This window comes from Bos mutus, chromosome 3 (assembly GCF_027580195.1).
Source record: "Bos mutus isolate GX-2022 chromosome 3, NWIPB_WYAK_1.1, whole genome shotgun sequence".
In the NCBI taxonomy this organism is placed as follows: domain Eukaryota; kingdom Metazoa; phylum Chordata; class Mammalia; order Artiodactyla; family Bovidae; genus Bos; species Bos mutus.
Genome location: NC_091619.1, coordinates 11,555,405 through 11,576,490, shown reverse-complemented (window position 1 = coordinate 11,576,490; position 21,086 = coordinate 11,555,405). Strand labels below are relative to the sequence as shown.

Below are 21,086 nucleotides of genomic sequence, written 5' to 3'. Positions count from 1 at the left end.
TGAGTTTAGGCATTTCTTTTTGGTTCATTTACTTGTTTTAGGTCTTTTAAAGGTTTTCTATTTCTTGTTGAGTCAGTTTTGGTATTTCGTGTCTTCCTCAAAATCTGTCCATTTCATCTGAGTCACCTAATTTTGGGGGCCATAAGTTGTTTATAATATTTTGGTATGCTGCATAATGCAGCAATTCTACTCCTAAATATATACCCTAGAGAAATGAAAACATATAACCAGTAAAACTTGTAAATGCATACTCATATCAACAGTATGGAAAATGGCCCCAAACTGTAAGTAACTCAAATGACCATCAACTCGTATAATAAACAGAATATGGTATATCCATACAATGAAATACCACTCAATCATTAAAAGGAATGAAGTTCCAATATTACTCTGCAACATGGATAAACCTTGGAAATATCCTAAATGGAAGAAGCAAGACGCAGAAGGTCATGTATTATACGACTCCATTTACATTTGTCTGAGACAGGCAGATCCACAGAGACGGAGCAGATGAGTAACCGCCATGGTACTGGAGGAGTGAGCAGGGAGAGACTGATAATAGCTGTGGGGCTGCACGTGGTTTATTATGAAACGTTACTTCGGAATAAGAATTTGAGGCAGAGCATGTTTAGTTGAGATTATTAAGGCCTGTGGAATTTTTACAAGTTCTTAAGACACATAAGAATAGGTATCTTCCTGGAGCAGTACAGTCATGATCATTCATCTTCTATTCTAGAAAAGTTTACCAGAAATGTTGAATTTAACTCAGGAACACAATGAAAAGAAGTTAAATTAACCAATCATGAGGACTCCAAGGAGAAAATCTTTAGAAAGAAAGTAGAGTGTATTAGATAAACTATAAGATATTGAATGACTTTCATAAATAATATGAGTGAAAGAATATGCTACTTTCATCAACAGAAAAAAAGAAAGGCTGTATAAAAATTTCAGAGCAAAAGAGGCTATAATAAGAAAGTTATGGTCCAAACAGGAATAAAACTAAAACAGGACATGACGTTGAGCTGACAAGAGGAAGAAAACAAAATCCATTTGACATCCGACTCTTGTAATCTTCTCTTTCAAGGAGCAGGGTTTAAGTGCTGTAAGATTACATTTTTTTTTTTTTTACCCTATCATGGTCTGGCCTTGAACAATATTTATGCAAATTTAATACTATTGTGGGCTTCCCTGCTGGCTCAGTTGTAAAGAATCCACCTGCAATGCAGTAGAGGTGGGTTCGATCCCTGGGTTGAGAAGATCCCTTGGAAAGGGAAATGGCAACCCATTCCAGTATTTTTACCTGGGAAATCCCATGGACACAGGTGCCTGGTGGGCTACACAGTCCATAGGGTTGCAAATAGCCAGAAAAGATTGAGTGACTAAACCATCCCAATGCTATCATGCTCACTTTCTATTGCTATTTAACAAAGTACTACAAACTTGGCAACATAAAACACACATTTACTATCACAGTTTCTGTGGGTCAGGCGTGCAAGCACAGCCTAGCTGGTCCTCTGCGAGGCCACAACAAAGGTACCAGCCAAACTGGTTCATTCTGTTGGCATAACTGGCAAAGAGTATGTTGCCAAGCTCACCTGGGTTGTTGGAAAAAATCATTTGGCAGAATTTGCTTGCTACTCTAGACTAAATGCCCAGCTTCTTTCTGGCTGTTGGCTGAAGGTCAACCTCAAAGTTAGAGGTCACCCCCAGTTACCTGACTGGTGAGGTGGGTCTCTGAAGTAAGTCTGCTAACAAGACAGAGTCACAGAAGCATGAACACTACAAGACAGACACCGTGGTGGGGGCTCACCTTAGACTTTGTCTGTCAGAGTTATAAATTCTGATTGTTTATTTAATATTTTGCCTTTGACAATAAGAGTAATGATAGCAAACTTACCCTTATAGCATAATAAGAAGAGAGAAACATATGAGAAATGTTTTAAATATGAGAAGATAAGCAGCACAGGGCTGTGATCCCTGAACAAAGAGAAACAAATGATGTGGGCCCTTTATTTGGGAGCACTTCTATCTGTTTCTTTCTGGCAGCACTGGGTCTTCACTGCTTTGCACAGGTTTTCTCCAGCTGTGGTGAGTGGGGGCTACTCTTCGTTGCGGTGCGTGGGCTTCTCATTGTGGTGGTTTCTCTTGCTGTGAGCACAGGCTCTAGGCACAAGGGCTTTAGGAGCTGCAGAATGCAGGCTCAGTAGCTGCTGCACACGGGTTTAGTTGCTCTGCACTGGCAGGTGGATTCTTAACCATTGTGCCACCGGGGAAGTCCCTGGGAAGTGCTTGGGGAGGAAACTAAGTAGAGCACAGAAATTTCACTGATTCAAGGAGACGAAAACTATGGCTGATGCCAAAATGGCTGGAGTTTGCAGGAAAGAGTAGTGGAAAGGAAGAAACTACATAGAAATGTACAACGGGGTTTCCTAGAATCCTTAGTTGAATACAAAATTACACATGCACAGGGAAACGCTATGAGTCTAAGCAGGGGTGGCTATAAGCTGAATGACCCTTGGAATTCATGCAAGACAAGGAGATACTCCTTGTCTAACTACACAGAGAGGAGACACTATTGAGTTGGGCATTCATTAGAGACCCCAGAAGGGTCACAGCTGAAACTACTGAAGGCTGCTTTAGGCCAATCTAGTAAAGCTTAAAAAATAAGTCTTAAAAGGTCAAGCTAATCTGTAGTAATCTATCTGCCTGCCAAAACCAACTCAGAAACTCTTTAAAAGAAGACATCAAAATCCTGATGTATAATCCCCATCTCTTAAGTACACGTAGATCTGTGAATATGATGCGAGATGCAATAACTATTCCTTTAACTGGATAATATCATATGACAAGGATGAGAGGACTGATTACCTTATATTTATAAGATTCTCTGTATTAGCTGACTGGATAGAGATTTTCATGTTGTTTTTGAAGAAGCTGCCATGTTTAAGGTCATGGAGCTAGGACTTGGGGTTAGCCTGTGGGATTTGACTGATCTAGCTGACAGCCAGCAAAAAAAAAAAAAAAGGGCGGGGTGGGGGGACTTCAGTCCTATAACCATATGGATCGAATTCTGAAAACTAATGAACTTGGAAGATCTTGGTCGTCATATGAGGTCACAGCCCCAGCCAACATCTTAACTTCAGCCTGGTAAATCCCTGAGCAGAGGACTTAGCTCTAATCTATGCCTAAACTTCCAACCTACACGTGGGATAGTAAATGAGTATTGATTTAGGCCACTAAGTTTTAGTAATTGTTATGCACCAACATAAAACTAATATGGTTGGAAAGAAGACAACAATGTCTGTTCTTACCACTTCCCTCAGCTGGAATTTCTAGTCTGTGCAATATTGATCAACTGATGTGAAACAAAACCAATGTCACTGTTATAAAAGATGAAAAATGACTCTTAAGTATATGAAATGATGTCCAACTTTACATGATTAAAAAACTGAAATTTAAAGTACTCCGAGAGAACTTCCCCAGTGGTCAGCAGTTAAGAATCCACCTGCCAATGTGGTGGATGTGGGGGCTATCCCTGGTCCAAGAAGATCCCACAGGCCACAGGGGCAACCGAGTCCTCGTACCACAACTACTGAGCCTGCGCAGTACAGCACCCTTGAACTGCAACTGCTGAGCCCCAAAGCGGCAACTACTGAAGCCGTGCGCTCCAGAGCCTGTGCCTTGCTGCAATGAGAAGTCCATATAGCGCAACTAGAGATAGCCCATGCACAGCCACGAAGACCTAGCACAGCCAAAAATAAAAAAAATAAAGGTACACTGAGAGAGAGATAATTTATCACATATCAGACTGGCAAAAATTAAAAAGTACATAGGCTATGGGGAAGCTGGCCCTCTCATGTATTATTCAGTTCAGTTCAGTTCAGTCGCTCAGTCGTGTCTGACTCTTTGCGACCCCATGAATCGCAGCACACCAGGCCTCCCTGTCCATCACCAACTCCCGGAGTTCACCCAAACTCATGTGCATCGAGTCGGTGATGCCATCCAGCCATCTCATCCTCTGTTGTCCCCTTCTCCTCCTGCCCCCAATCCCTTTCAGCATCAGGGTCTTCTCCAATGAGTCAACTCTTCGCATGTATTATTAGTGGGAATGAAAATAAGTACACTCCTTTTGGAAGGCAATTTGATAGTATCCAACAAAACTACATAGATACTTTTTGACTCAGCAATTCTACTTTTTGAAATTTACCCTCAAGACACACTTCCAACAGTACAAAAATATTTATCCACAAGGTTACTCCTGCAGCATGGTCAATAATTAAAAAATACTGGAAACAAATTCAATGTCCATACAACAGGAAAGGAGTTAAAATAAAATGTAGTATATCCACATAATGGAGTCAAAGTTGGTTAAAGTGAAAGTTAGGTCTCTCAGTAGTGCCCGACTCTCTGTGACCCCATGGACTACAGCCCACCAGGCTCCTCCGTCCATGGGATTCTCCGAGCAAGAATACTGGAGTGGGTTGCCATTTCCTTCTCCAGGGGATCTTCCCGACCCAGGGATTGAACCCAGGTCTCCCGCATTGCAGCAGATGCTTTAACCTCTGAGCCACCAAGGAAGCTCCACATAAGGGAGTATCCTACAACAATAAAACAAGATAATGAAGATTTCCATGAACTAATGTGGAGTGATTTTCAGAATGTCTGTTAAGCAAAAAAAGGTCACCTAAGTATGCAGGAATGGCACAAGTGGGAATGGGATAGAAAGGATACAGAGAATTATGATAGAAAGGAATGACATTTTTCCAAGGAGAACTTAATATCGCATAGTCTTTAAAAAAATCACAAGGATGGAAGGAAAAACACTAATACTTAATATGAACAAAAAATAAACTAAATGGAATTTCAAATGAATAACGTAAATACACTGAAGGGTATATAAGAAGAACTAACACAGATAACTTTTGAACACAGTATTTGGACATCATGTCTTTAGGCTTAAGACAAGAACTCTAAACTGAACTGAACAAGTCGGTCTTTTCAGAAGCATGGGTTAGCAATTTTGAAATCCCTTTCTTTTCACTATAGGACTGTGCAATTAAGTAATTTGTAATTGTTGATAATGGGAGCCAGGTTACTTGTCACTGAGAAGGGAGTTAAAATATGGAAAGAGATTAGGATAGAAAAGAATGAACGAGAGGATACTGGATTGGAACTGGAGATCTCAGTATGAACTTGGGGATTTTAAGGAGGCTGATTGTAGGCCAGAGGCAGAGAAACTTTAAGATGAGGCTGAACATCATGTGTGCCAAAAAAATCAGGAAGTACTCAAAGAATGCTAGGGACACATCAAAAGGGCACAGAAGCCACTTTGAAGTAGTTCCCTTTGGCTAAATCTGGAAAATCTGAATATTAAAATAAAAAGTGATTGTAACCTATTGAATACAGAAAGAATTTCTGAGTCCACACTGATAAAGATAGATAAATAGGGGAAAAGGAAAAGTTCATCCTTAGAGTTGAAAGCCAACTAATAAATGTAAAAGAAATGATGAAACTATATGAGAGTCAGAATAACATAGATTCAGGCAAAAATCATCAATGGACACTAGTGTATAAACATTTGAGGAGCAGGATATTTGCAGTCTCAAACTCCTCATAAGATACTAACTGTAAAGAGTAAAATAACTCTAGAATGTTACTACATTAACAATATACAATAACTTATACAATGAAAAAATCTGGCAGATATCACCTTAATGAAATTATCAAAGTTAATAACATTGGGACTAACCAACAGCACACGTCTCCGCATAAGGCACAAAACGGACTCAACACCACTTCTGTGGGGTTCCTGGCCCAAGTACATCATCTGAATCTAATCATGATAAAACATTTGCTACTGCTGCTAAGTCGTGTCAGTCGTGTCCGATTCTGTGCGACCCGAGACGGCAGCCCACGAGGCCCCCCCCCGTCCCTGGGATTCTCCAGGCAAGAACACTGGAGTGGGTTGCCATTTCCTTCTCCAATGCATGAAAGTGAAAAGAAAGTGAAGTCGCTCAGTCGTGTCCGACTCTTTGCGACCCCATGGACTGCAGCCTTCCAGGCTCCTCTGTCCATGGGATTTTCCAGGCAAGAGTACTGGAGTGGGGTGCCATCGCCTTCTCCGGATAAAACATTTAGGTAAACCCAAATTAAGGGACATTCTACAAAATAACTAGCTATACTCTTCAAAAATATCAATGCCACAAAACACAAAGATTCAAATTGTCCCAAATTAAACGAAACTAAAAGACACAGCAACTGAATGCAATACATGATCTTAGATTTTCTTTTGCTGTAAGCAACATTACTGATTCAACTGGCAAAATCTGAATGTGAGTTATTTACTAGATAATAGTAATTGAGTCAATGTTAATAACCTGATGTTCTATAACTACTCTGGTTATATATAGAATTTCTTGCTTATTAAAAAAATATATAGTTAAGTGTTAGGGGTAAAGGGGGCATATCTGTAATTTGCTCTTAAAAACAGTTCAGAAAAAAACCACATACACAAACACAGGAAGAGAAACACACAGATCAGGGAAAAGGAAGAGAGGAAGCAAATACGGTAAAATTTTAATATTTGGAAAATGTAAGGAAGAGATTTGGGATTTCTTGAGACTATTCTTTTAACTTTTCTATACCTCTGAAATGATATTAAAAAAATTAAAGAAAAAGCTGTATGCACAAAGGTGTTCATTATAGTATTCATAATAGTGAAAACTTCATGCATTTAATAATTACTGGGCATCTTACACTCTAGGTGGTGTGCTGGACATGAGAAATACCGTAGTGAACAAGCAGGGCTGGTTATGTGGCTTAGAGCCTTGAGGAGTCTCCTGGGGTTTAATATTTGCAGGGCTCAGACTGGGAAAGTTGGCTTCCCTCTGTAGAACTTAACCATGATGTCAGCATATAGAAATGTTTATGAAATTACAGTACAATCATTTGATATTAAGGCAAATCAAAACTAGAAAAGTAAAGATTATAGTAACAGAGGAAGATGTTAAAAGATATTAATTTAAAAAAAGAGCAGCAGACACTGTAAATACTATTAGAATTGTACATCTATGCACACATAAAAAAAGATATAAAAACAGCACTCACAGTGGCTTTGTCTTTCCAATTTGAATTTCCCATGTTAAAAATTTTAATGATTAAAGAAAAATTTCACTCCAAAAGTTACTAACATTTCAGAAAATTGTCATAATTAAATGTACATAAATGGGCCAAGTAATTGAGTTTAAGAGAATTTGATTAGTCAGTTAAGATCACCAAAATTTTTTTAATTTCCAGCTAGTTTTGAGTATGTGTATCTTCTTAAAATTACCTTTTGCTTCAGGTTTGTGCCATTTAATGCGCCATTTTATGAAATCTGCAAAGCTACTTGTTCTTAATGTCTGAACTATTATGATTTTTTTTTTTTAACAATAGAGAGGTATCTTTAAACCTAATGTCATATGACTTATAATTTGTTTGGAAGGTAAACTACACAATTTACCAGTTAATGCAGTTAGGGCAGACAGTAACCGCCGCAGAGGCAGGAATTCCATGTTCCTGGTGACCATCACAACAGCAACCAATCACAACAGTTTGCATATGAAGCTAAGGTGCTGAATAGTATACACTCTGGAACAGAAGCTTTTAATTTACCTCTAAGACATCCAGAAATGGCAAGCCTTAGTAAGGTGAGAGCTGATGAGGTTTGTCATTTATAAACCTCCTTGTATTTTACTAAAAACTGAGTATGTCTATTTTGTGAGAGGAAAAGTTTATAGCTTTCACCAAATTTTCAAAGAGGTCAAAGGCCCAAAAGTTAGCAAAGGTACTGCTCTGAATTAACAATATTATGAAATTTTCTAACTTAGAAATTTAATAACTACATAAAACCATTTAATCCAATTTTGTCACTTAAAATATGAGTGGAAAAAAAAATCAAATTTCCCAACTCCAGGTTAAATTTAAGCTTGATTATGAAAGATCATAAATCTATCCAGTGGTTACTAGCATATATATCAACCTGGTGAATAATTAGAGAATGTCTTCTGCAATATGTATCACTAAAAAAATTCTGATGACAATACTAATTTATTTTAGATGTATCTGGAAAATGTGCCATTTAAACAGAAAATATTTATTCATTTTTACCATGAATGTGTCCAACACTAAGCTAGGCACTGACATTTCAAAAATGACAGACCTTCTGAGATGTACAAAGTCTACTGGAAAAGAAAGAAGTATAAAAATTGTTTATAATATAGGCAGGTGGAAATAATTTCCTGGAGAAGCTAAACAATATATATCCAAGAAGAAATGATATTTAAGCTGGAGTAGTTTCATCACTAACAGAAAGAAGTGAAGGCTGGGATGGACATTTTACACTGTGGGGATGTTTACAAAAGGTACAGAGGATCTTTTCCTGTGTTTTGAGGATAGGATCGAGAAAAGATGAGTGGAAGATAAGGTCCAGACAGTAAATGGTTTATAAATTCATGGTGAATTTGGATGTTTTCCTGAATGCAAAAAGCTGAAGCTATTAAGCATTTTTAAGGGGAGGAGAAGTTAATTGGAAAAAAAGTAACTCTGGGCCTTCCCTGGTGGCCCAGTGGTTAAGACTTGGCGCTTCCACTGCAGGTTCAATCCCTAGATGGGAAACTAAGATCCTGCTGCGTGGCACGGCCAAAAAAAAAAAGGTAACGCTGAGGAGCAATGTAAAAGACAAAGTAATGTGGGAAAGAAAAAAAGATAAAATCTTTATGTGAAAGCATTCTTTCTGGAAAAACGTATTATGCCTGATACTTTTTTAGGAGTTCAGGTTTTGACATACAACTTTTTTTTAAAAAAAGCAATATATATTTTTAGTTAAATCCTTAGTTTACAATTTAATGGCAGATTCTCACAGAAACTTATCATGGGCCTCCTATTTGCCTAACAGCTGCACAGCCTGCTTGCTGCTTACCTGTAACAGAGAGATTAGTTACCGCAGCGCTGGTTAAAGGAAGGACTGGATTGACCGTGAGGGTAGTTGCTGCACTGCTTGTCACAAGGCTTGGTGTGGTTGCCACCTAGAGGCCGGAAGTGAAAACATGCAAAAGCATTTAAAAACCAAAATTTAAAAATTTTAAGTCCATACTGTAGATTTATTTTTCCTACAAACATTTTAAAAATTCCAGATACAACAGAATAAAATTAAACTGTCCAAAATGAAATGATTTTATTAATTACTCTCTGACCTTGGAATTGAGAAAACTGGCTTATGTTGAAAGGCTGCTTTTACTAGATGGTTTTTCACTAATATTACAAACGGCTTTGTCCAAGTTTTAATGAGAAATTAACTTAAAAACTCCCATATTTCAATTATGTTGAATAAGATATACTCTAAAGCATTAAAAAATACTACACCATTATCAGTGATCTAAACAAGAAAACTATTCAAGGGGATCATAGAATTTGGAGTTCTTGTACATTACTTCTATTTTCAGCTATGTGGGGGCAAGACTGTCTTGATTTTGTTTTTAATGAAATCTCATTATGGAAAGAATATAAAACAAATTTCTTAAAATGGACAGTTTCTTTTTTTGAAATTACATATTGATACACTAAAGTAGCAAATATTGCCTTCCTTCTATCCTTCCTCCCTTCCTCCTTCTAGTACCAATAAATTGAAAACACAAAAGTCATGTACATAAAACAAAATTACCTAATACTATCATTTTCATAACTACTATCTCATGAACTTTATGATTAAAGTCTTACCAGTTAACAATCAAAGCTTTCACTTAAACTAGGAAGTGCTATTAATGATTACTTTAGTTTGAAAAGTCTCCTTGGCATGGAGTAATATTAAATTAGAAATAAATTAACAAGAAAGTATCAGAAATGCAAACTCAACAATATTCCCATCTTTGGAATCCTGGTTGGAAACATGGCATCACATTCACAATTGTTCTAAAGATCAAGTGAGTCACATGACAACTATATGTCCCTTCAGTCTAGGAATACTATTTTAATGTTAACGGCAGTGGTTACTCAATAAGGTTATAAATAAAAGGGCCACATCAATACGAACTCAGAGCTAAAGGTTATCTGGGAATTTATTGTATTGTATTGTATCACTTAATCATCTAAGTAAAAGTTTAATAAATTGAGCCTTAGAACCCAAAATGAATAAAGAGCAACTAAAGATTTTTTAGATAACTGATATTAGCTGCAAACTGACTCCCAGTTATAGAGTAACCTAAGAAACCATAGCAGAGAAGAGAATAATGAAACTGCAATGAAATAGGAAAGGATTAAAACTGTTTAAAAAAAAAGATCAGTTAAGTTCTTGGGTTAACAACAAGAGATTTCATTACTTTGGTAACATTTAAAATATAAATTTATATACCTTTATTCAACATGAATATATATAATAGATTCCTATAATGATATAAATTCATTTGATAGGTCACTCATAATGTAAACATTAGCCCTCGAGCACGTGCCCTTGCATCCCATCCTTACCAGTGAGGCTGGGCTGGGGAAAACTGCTTTGATAGGCGAGCTGCTGGTCCCACCACTGCTGGGGGGGTTGATTCTTTTTTCCTTCTGGCGGCGGTTACAAAACCAAACACGTATTACCTCCTTTTCCATGTTAAGTTGATCAGCAATCATGGTGATTTCTTCCGAGGTAGGCTTTTGATTCTGAAGGGGAAAATAATAAAATCATCTGTTGGAAAAACTTTCTGAACTACAGGCATAACCATGTCATTAAATGAATAAGCAAACGGGAGGAGAAACAAGAGAATGAAGTTGGGCTATACAGGGCCATATTACTCCACTTCTAACAAAAAACTTCTATATTCTAATAAGCATTTACTAAATGTAGTCATATTAACTTAGAATGTTATTCTTATATATATATTTTTTTTTTTTTTAAGGAAAATTAATCATGAATGAAACAAATGCCTTATTTATTAGTGGGAATTTAAGAATTTTTCCAGTACTTCATACACATAATCTCATTTGGACAATGTGAGGAAGCCAAGAGTTCTGGTTCCAAACACTAGAATTTAGCCAAACCAAACTACTTGTGTTTCCCCTGTACATAACGTTAGTATTACACAGACAATCCCATGTATATGAAAAGTTAAAACCTCACCAACCTCCAAGAAACTCTTCTCTAAGGCCACACGAATGTTGGTCTCTATGCTGGTGCGTTTCTTCCTCCTACGGTTCAAGCCCTCAATCCCCATCCCTGGAGAATTCAGGGCACTTGGGCTGGAGAGAGCTGAATCAGATGAGAGGTTCTCTGTAAGAAAGAAGAAAACACATAAATCAAATTAGCTGAGTATGATTCATGCACATAATATACATATTAACAATAACAATCAACCAAAATACTTTAGGCTAAAAGCAAGTATGAAAGGTTATTATAACTTATATTAAAATATGTTCACTACCATGGATCTTTCCACTGCTCTTACTGGCATTCTCTGTCCCAGGATGGTTCATTATATTGTCACTGCTAGTCTTTGATTTGTTTCTGACAAGGCAGTCTACTACTCCTCTCTTTACTCTAAGCTCTACCTCTTCTGCTTTTATGAGAGTTCTGTTCTCCTGTTTTGGTTTTGCTTGCTCTTTTATTTATTAACTCTAAGGATGAAAGGAAGAAAACCTGGAAATTATTGACTGTTAAATGTTTATCTTGCAAATGACCTCTCATTTTATTTCACTGGTATTCCTCTCCTTCCCCTCAAACCAAACAATGAAACACTTTTAAACTAATTAAAGTTTAAACAAGATTCGGTCATTTAATAGTTTAATGACCCTGAGCATGTCAGAGACATCTCTGAGTTTCTTTCCACTCTGTGTTCTACGAAGGGAACAGACCACAGGTTCTCTCACCTGTGGGACTCAGTAAGATTACAGATGCTGAGGCCGTATGTAGAACAACGAAATCAGACTGTTCAAAGCTGGGAGTTACAGGTTTGTCTTTGCGAAAGACCTGAATTTTGTTCACATCTACAGTGAGAACCACAGTTTAGGGGATCTCTATGATTCCTTACAGCTCTCACAGTTTATGATTCTGTGACTCAAAAGTCAAAACCTCCAAAGGGAAACCGCAGCACAAAGCATGTACGTTAAAATTAATAGCTCAATTTTTTTAATGTATAAAAAGGTGGTCATTTAAAAAAAATCAAAGTATAATGGATTTACAATATTTTGTTGGTTTCAGGGATATAGCAAAGTGATTCTCAGATTGTATTTCACTACAGAGTATTACAAGATGTTGAATATAATTCTCTGTATGATACAGCAGGTCTTTGTTGCTTATCTATGTATAGTAGTAATTTGTATTTTTTGTATTTATTAAACTCATACTCCTAATACGTCCCTCCCTCCCTCTCCCATTTTTGGTAACTATAAGTTTTTTTTTTTTTTTATGTCTGTGTTTCTGTTTCTAAATGAATACAGATTCATTTGTATTATTTTTTGGATTCCACATATAAGTGGTATCATACAGTAGTTGTCTTTGTTTGGCTTATTTACTAAATATAATATTCTCTAGGTCCATCCATGTTGTTGTAAATGGTAATATTTCATTCTTTTTTATGGTTGAGTAATAGTCCATTGTATATACATACCAATGTGTGATCACTTTTTTTTTTTCTACTTTTATTTTATTTTTAAACTTTACATAATTGTATTAGTTTTGCCAAATATCAAAATGAATCCGCCACAGGTATACATGTGTTCCCCATCCCGAACCCTCCTCCCTCCGTGATCACTTTTAATAACAAAGCAGAAATACTATCAGGAACAAATTTATAATAATCCATGGAGGAAGAACCAATAAACTTGTTTTTCAAGTTTATTTAAATACATAGGCCTTCTTATCCTCTTCAACTTCCTTCAACTGTCTCTCATTCTGGGCTCAAATATAAGAAATGTTCCAAAGCTAAAAACTATTGCTGATTATGTACCTTGTAATTACTAGACTATTTAAATGAATTAGCTCCCTAATTTATGTAGTCATAATTTATGTTGATCCTCTCAAGATTAGTGAGCTTCAAGATTCTGTAGTATCAATAATGTAATAAGAAATATAATCCCCATTTATACAACAATCCCTCCTATAAAATTTCAATGATCAACAAGGAAATATATATATTTTTTATATATTTACCCACCTGCATCATTTAGCCACTTCTCCAAAAGTGGCTTTAATTTGCACATGTTCTTAAAGCTGAGGTTCAAGGCTTCAAAACGAGAGATGGTAGTTTGGCTGAAGTCATTTCCATACAGTTTACCCATAGCAAGCCCAACATCGCCCTGTACAATAATACAGAATAGGAAAGGAGAGAGAGAGAAGATTCATGCAATGTTTATGGTCTTCACTCGAGGGTGCTGCTCCAGTAACTGTTCTAGACAAAGAATCAACAATCATTCCATTTACTGGGTTCCACAACAACAACCATCCCTAAGCTGAGCACAGTATTCCAGTGAAGGTTCTTGTTAATTAGGCCTCAATGGTGACAACATTCAAAACTGTCCCATATTCTCTCCATATTGAATCTCTTGTTAATTATTGAAATATCAAGTATTTCTGCTAACTCGCAAAAGGTTGTGCTGATATTCTACCAAGTAAGTGATGCAACCAAAGTGATCTAAGTAATCTTTAAAAATCAGTTAACCTGTATCACCTACAGGGTTAATAGATGTAACTGTCTTGATAACCTTAGATATTTCTGAACTAATCCAACTTCACATAAATCACTTTAAATCTTAGAAATTATGCTTCGTTCTTTAATTTTTTTCCTGTAAAGTTATTTCTGGAAGCTGTGAAAAAAAAATCTCCTTTGCACTCTTAGTTTGGATTTCAAAGTTTGTTATAAAAACCAGGTATTCTAAAAAGACTACTTCTGTAACCATTATAGAAATTCACAGTAGAGAGTTTTGACCCATTTAGTCAAAACCTTTATGGGCACTGGAAACTTGGTAGCCGTAGAGCAATAGAACAATGATCCCCTGAATATACTGCAAAAAATATCTTTCTCTATAAGCCTTTGAAATGTATGGAGGGCTTTTCCTCCAGCTGAAACCTCTCTTATTGTATATATATAGGTAATACAAAGTGTCAGTCGCTCAATTGTGTCTGACTCTTTGTGATCCCATGGACTGTAGCCTCTGTCCTTTGGATTCTCCAGGCAAGAATACTGGAGTGGGTAGCATTCCCTTCTCATGGGATCTTTCTGACCCAGGGATCGAACTCGGGTCTCCTGCATCACAGGTGGATTCTTTACTGTCTGAGCCACCAGTTATATAGTAGAAATAATTCACACTCTCATTTTAAATAGTTTAGTGACAAGACAGAAAGGCAATATTTCTGGTCCAAAATACTACACAGCTAATTCTACTAAGACAGTCACCTCCCAACTATCTTGGCAACACTCGTTCTGAATTAGGAACATCTCACTCCTTTGATTCATCTCCCCTATAAACCACCTTTTGGATAGAACATTGTCTATTAGCACTTACATAAGGGGTTAGTCAGTGAAAAGAAAGAATATTTCTTTTTAAACTCCATTTTCTTACTGGTGAGCAAATTGTATCAAAAAGTTTAATAGAGGAGAAATGTTGGATAAAGATAAAATGAGACTTTGAGAATACTTGAACTGGGGACAGGAGGAGAAGGGGATGACAGAGGATGAGATGGCTGGATGGCATCACCGACTCGATGGACATGAGTTTGAGTAAACTCTGGGAGCTGGTGACGGACAGGGAGGCCTGGCGTGCTGCGATTTATGGGGTCGCAAAGAGCCGGACACGACTGAGCGACTGAACTGAACTGAACTCCAACTGATCTATATTCTAATCTTTCCCATAGAATAGCTACCAGCTGCATGTGTAATTTAAATTAATTCAAAGCAGATAAATTAAAACTTTAGTTCCTTAGCACCACTGCCACCTTCCGAGTACTCAACAGGCACATGTGGACAGTGATTATCCTACTGGACAGCACAGGCACAAACTCATAAAAGGTTTTCCTGACAGCTCCGAATGTACTCTCTCACAGAAGTAGAACAGAAGTAGACCATCACACTTAAATAATTTCATTGTCTAAAAAGCAACAGATGCCTCAGTTAATATACTAATTTTCACTAATTTGATATAAGCTTGGTTTAGTGCTTTTGTAATACACAACCACCTTGGGTTCTCCCTCAGAGTAAATGTTTGAACAGTTAACTCATACATAATCTGAACTAAATAATATCACTTTGATTTTTTTTTTTAAAAGCAGAGAAAAAGAGGAATGAAGATTGAGATTAGGAAATAATGAATGTATCACATGTGAGGGATGGTGTTAGAATATGGCATGCCTTATAATTATGTAATAACATCTACAGCAATCCTTTAATAACAAATTATGTAGTTAGAAAATACTGTTTAAAACACCTAATAACGTGTATATTTACTCAGAGAACAGGAATTTGTTTGTTTCAACTAATAACTTGAATGTCTAACTTACCCTCTGAGTGAATGTGTATAAACTGCATACAAAGCAATGTTAAAAAAAACTACAATTGAGGTATCTGACATAAAACGTGTTGATCTTCCCATCCCACATCAGTAATGTGTGCCTTAATCCACACAGTCAAGGTCTGTGAAATGTTGCCACTGATAAGTCAAAGTCATTTTGAAAAATAAGGAAGCGGTGTGTCAAATAATAGGATAAAACTATAAGCAGAACACCAGATCACAGGGAAGCTCCTTTATCAAAAAAAGAGAGAGGGACTTTGCTGCTAGTGCGGTGGTTAAGAATCCACCTTGCAATACAGGGGATGTGGGTATGACCCCTGACTGGGCAACGAGGTCCCATATACTGCGGAGTAACGAAGCCCGTGCATCACAATGAGAGCCCACAGGCCTCTGTGAAAGGTCCTGCATGAGGTGACAAAGGTCTGTGTGCCACAATTAAGACCCCACACAGCCAAATACATAAATCGTAAAAAAAAAAAAAAAAAAAAAAGCAAGAGAGGGAGAGAAAGACAAAAAGAGAGAGAAACAACCCTGCCAGTGTGTTCGGTCAAATGCCACAGAAAGGCAAACCACTATTTGGCATAAAAATTAAAGAAAGGTTTTTAAAAGTCTTAATAGCCTTGCCATATCACTTGGGCAACAATCTCCTAGGAAACAAAGAGTATGCTATGCTAATAGCTTAAGAGCTGAAGCACTGCTAAACATGCCAACCTTATACTTATTTAAGCTTATTAATTTATTTCTACCAATCTAGTTCTATATTATCTTAGCTTTCTTTTTAAAAGCCAGATGGTTGAGATAGTTCAAAAGTACTAAAATCTTTATGAATTACAATTTGTTTCTTCATAACTGAGACTCTTCACAAATATGCATTTTTTCTAAAATTATTATATGTATTAAAAAACATTTTGTTCTCAATATATAATGTTTCTTTGAGCAAAAATACATTACCAAAGAAATATAAGGAACAAAACAGGGATGTCATCCTTGATTTTTTATCTACTAGAGTAGGTGGTATGTTACAACACTTTCAACATAAAATAATTTGGATAATATTTTAGTGCTGGCTTAAATTTCAAACAGTAATTATATTCTCTGGGGAAAAAGCCATCAGGCTTTTCCTGATTCTATTGAAATACCCAATCTAATCTATACTTCAGTAATTTTATTTCACCTAATGATCTTGCTATGGCCAATGCGTTCTCTTGGCTGAACTCTATTAGCCTTTGCTGTTCTGTATTCCAAGGGCAAATTTGCCTGTTACTACAGGTGTTTCTTGACGTCCTACTTTTGCATTCCAACAACAGAAGACTCTACACGTGGAATCATCAGATGGTCAACACCGAAATCAGACTGATTATATTCTTTGCAGCCAAAGATGAAGAAGCTCTATACAGTCAGCAAAAACAAAACCAGGAGCTGACTGTAGTTCAGATCATGAACTCCACAGTGCCAAATTCAGATTTAAATTGAAGAAAGTAGAGAAAACTACTAGACCATTCAGGTATGACCTAAATCAAATCCCTTATGACTATACACTGGAAGTGAGAAATAGATTTAAAGGATTCGATCTGATAGACAGAGTGCCTGAAGAACTATGGACAGAGGTTTGTGACATTGTACAGGAGACAGGGATCAAGACCATCCCCACGGAAAAGAAATGCAAAAAAGCAAAATGGCTGTCTGAGGAGGCCTTACAAATAGCTGTGAAAAGGGAAGCAAAAAGCAAAGGAGAAAAGGAAAGATATAAGCATCTGTAAGCAGAGTTCCAAAGAATAGTAAGGAGAGACAAGAAAGCCTTCCTCAGCGATCAATGCAAAGAAATAGAGGAAAACAACAGAATGGGAAAGATTAGGGATCTCTTCAAGAAAATTAGAGATACCAAGGGAACATTTCATGTAAAGATGGGCTCAATAAAGGACAGAAATGGTATGGCCCTAACAGAAGCAGAAGATATTAAGAAGAGGCGGAAAGAATACACAGAAGAACTGTACAAAAAAGATCTTCACAGCCCATATAATCATGATGGTGTGATCACTCACCTAGACCAGACATCCTGGAATGTGAAGTCAAGTGGGCCTGAGAAGCATCACTACAAACAAAGCTAGTGGAGGTGATGGAATTCCAGTTGAAATTCCAGAGCTATTTCAAATCCTAAAAGATGATGCTGTGATAGTGCTGCACTCAATATGTCAGCAAATTTGGAAAACTCAGCAGTGGCCACAGGACTGGAAAAGGTCTGTTTTCATTCCAATCCCAAAGAAAGGCAATGCCAAAGAATGTTCAAACTACCGCACAATTGCACTTATCTCACACACTAGTAAAGTAATGCTTAAAATTCTCCAAGAGGGGCTTCAGCAATACGTGAACCATGAACTTCCAGATGTTCAAGCTGGTTTTAGAAAAGGCAGAGGAACCAGAGATCAAACTGCCAACATCCGCTGGATCATGGAAAAAGCAAGAGAGTTCCAGAAAAACATCTATTTCTGCTTTATTGACTATGCCAAAGCCTTTGACTGTGTGGATCACAATAAACTGTGGGAAATTCTGAAAGAGATGGGAATACCAGACCACCTGAACTGCCTCTTGAGAAACCTGTATGCAGCTCAGGAAGCAACAGTTAGAACTGGACATGGAACAACCGACTAGCTCCAAATAGGAAAAGGAGTACGTCAAGGCTGTATATTGTCACCCTGCTTATTTAACTTATATGCAGAGTACATCATGAGAAACGCTGGACTGGAGGAAGCACAAGCTGGAATCAAGATTGCTGGGAGAAATATCAATAACCTCAAATATGCAGATGACACCACCCTTATGGCAGAAAGTGAAGAGGAACTAAAAAGCCTCTTGATGAAAGTGGAAGAGGAGAGTGAAAGTTGGCTTAAAGCTCAACATTCAGAAAACGAAGATCATGGCATCTGGTCCCATCACTTCATGGCAAATAGATGGGGAAACAGTGGCTGACTTTATTTTTCTGGGCTCCAAAATCACTGCAGATGGTGATTGCAGCCATGAAATTAAAAGATGCTTACTCCTTGGAGGGAAAGTTACGACCAACCTAGACAGCATATTAAAAAGCAGAGACATTACTTTGTCAACAAAGGTCCATCTAGTCAAGGCTCTGGTTTTTCCAGTGGTCATGTATGGATGTAAGAGTTGGACTATAAAAAAAGCTGAGCGCTGAAGAATTGATGCTTTTGAACTGTGGTGTTGGAGAAGACTCTTGAGAGTCCCTTGGACTGCAAAGAGATCAACTAGTCCATCCTAAAGGAGATCAGTCCTGGGTGTTCATTGGTAGGACTGCTATTGAAGCTGAAACTCCATTACTTTGGCCACCTGATGCGAAGAGCTGACTTACTGGAAAAGACCCTGATGCTGGGAAAGATTGAGGGCAGGAGAAGGGGATGAAGAGGATGAAATGGTTGGATGGCATCATCGACTCAATGGACATGGGTTTGAGTGGACTGTGGAAGTTGGTGATGGACAGGGAGGCCTGCGTGCTGCGATTTATGGGGTTCCAAAGAGTTGGACACGACTGAGCGACTGAACTGAATGATCTTGCATCACTACATAAATGTCATTCAGCTTAATTATTTTCCTGCTTTATCTGTGACACATTAATCTAAGAGTAAGTCAGCAGGAATGGTTAGAACAACAAGCTATATACCTAGAGCTTTAAACAGGTTTAAACCATTAAATTCATTCCGCATTAAAAACCCTTTGTTAGGTGACATTTTAAAATTTAATTTGGATTTTGATTAATTTGGATTTTTCATCTTCAACAGATTCCTATTTAGTTAATCAGCCTCAGTTTGGTATTACTGTTTGTGTGTGTATGAGTTTCCATTACTGCTTCCTTTTGCCCACAAACTATTTTAAACAAGTCTTTCAAATATTTCCCCTTTCAGCTACTATAAAAGGAATAAAGTAATCTTTATTCCTCTCATTCTTACTTATATACAACACGAAGGGCTAGAACCAAATGTTTTTCAAACGACACAGCCCTCAGTATATTATAGTTATTTCATTCCCCAACATAATCTCTTAAGTTCTCACCATTTATGGGTATAATTCTAATTTCAGAGGCCTGTGTTCTGAGAGAAACGTTAACAATTTTAGCATAATAGTAAATTATTTATTTATACATGAATAAAAATGATGAAAATCTAAACTTACAAATGCAGGAAATGGCTAAGAAAAAGCTACAGTCCAAAATTAAAAACAAACCTGAAAAATATACTGCTCCTTAGAAGTCTCTTTGGACATGGAATGCAAATATTTGGACCTGGCCAAGGAAGGAAGCTTTAGTTAAAGGTAGGTTCATCCTACCTGAGTGAATCCAAGTTTGATTCGTCTTTGTTTGAAGGTCTTGGCAAACTGCTCAAGCTCCTCAAGGTCACTGGGCTCCTCCAAGCTGGGAGTATCAATCCGCTTTGGTGTTGCCTGGCTCTGTGGAAGTGTCTGAATTGGGGTTGCTGCTATTGTGCGTGTTGGGGTTGCTGGCTGTTAGAGAAGGAACAGAAGAATAAGAACACACATACACTAAGAAATTTAAGTTTATATCTGGAATGCTGCAAGTAAACAATTTACACGAACAGCTATATTCAAGAACTATGAAGACCATATAACACTGTGGCAGGTACAACGTAACACCCAGTGAGAACAGCAGAGTGTGGTGCTATATACACTACAATTACAGTTAAGGTCAAACACATACATCTGTGGAAAAGACCTGAATATACAAAAATGAAATCCATTATCCTTGAGTTTTCGAATGGTCTGAATACACGCATCTCATGTCATTTAAGAAATCAGTCTTTATTTTTAAGAACCTGTATCACAAATATGTCACTTAAACTATAAGCTTCAAAACAGCAGGAACCATCCCTGTCTTATCACTATCATATCTCCTACTTGTAATAGAATATTATAAAAAATAAGATTATTAAAAACTATTTTAAGGGGGAAAAACAAATCACCTATAGTTTAAATAACTTAATAGCTTCATTTCTGACTATTTGTTCAAGTTTTCTTCCATAGAGCTTCATTTTTACACTGTTAAATTTATCTATAACCTCTAGAAGTTTTCTTCCTCCTGCACATCTACTGATCTATTGTTAACCTTAACTGTAATTATAGTAACAAAATTTTATACTCTGCTCTTCTCCGTTAACATTAGGTTTCAATTTTTTCTACTATGGTGTTTCAGTCATCTTAATTGTCAAAGGTGGGCTGAAAGGTAATTATATCATAATAATAATTTATTTAGCCATTTCTTTATCGTTAAGACATTTTTCATTTGTTTTTACTAACATAGATGATACCACAATGAAACACTGTGCATACAGTCATTTTTTCCACCTAATTAGTTCTTTGAGATAAATTCACAAAGGATTTTTCTGTAACTGGATAAAGAGTATATACTACACACAATTTCACGGCTTTTGGTATACATCATAATGCTGGTTCTCAGTGTACAATGTTCCCACATGATTTGTGTTAGCAGTTTTAAAAAATGTTTTACTAATTCAGGAATAAACTGTACTTTGCTAATGCCTTAA

General features: G+C 37.0%; 1 protein-coding gene across 6 annotated transcripts in view; it reads right to left on the bottom strand.

The window, feature by feature from the left end:
- The window catches only part of POU2F1 (POU class 2 homeobox 1), a 214,757-nt gene that overhangs the window by 26,307 nt on the left and 167,364 nt on the right, over nucleotides 1-21,086 (bottom strand). For all 6 annotated transcript variants that reach the window (XM_070366820.1, XM_070366832.1, XM_070366825.1 and 3 more), the window contains 5 exons: nucleotides 19,855-20,028; nucleotides 13,173-13,314; nucleotides 11,145-11,290; nucleotides 10,504-10,683; nucleotides 8,960-9,065 (listed from right to left, as the gene is read on the bottom strand). In XM_070366820.1, the coding sequence (XP_070222921.1) occupies nucleotides 8,960-9,065; nucleotides 10,504-10,683; nucleotides 11,145-11,290; nucleotides 13,173-13,314; nucleotides 19,855-20,028 (748 nt within the window). The remainder of the gene's footprint in view (nucleotides 1-8,959; nucleotides 9,066-10,503; nucleotides 10,684-11,144; nucleotides 11,291-13,172; nucleotides 13,315-19,854; nucleotides 20,029-21,086) is intronic.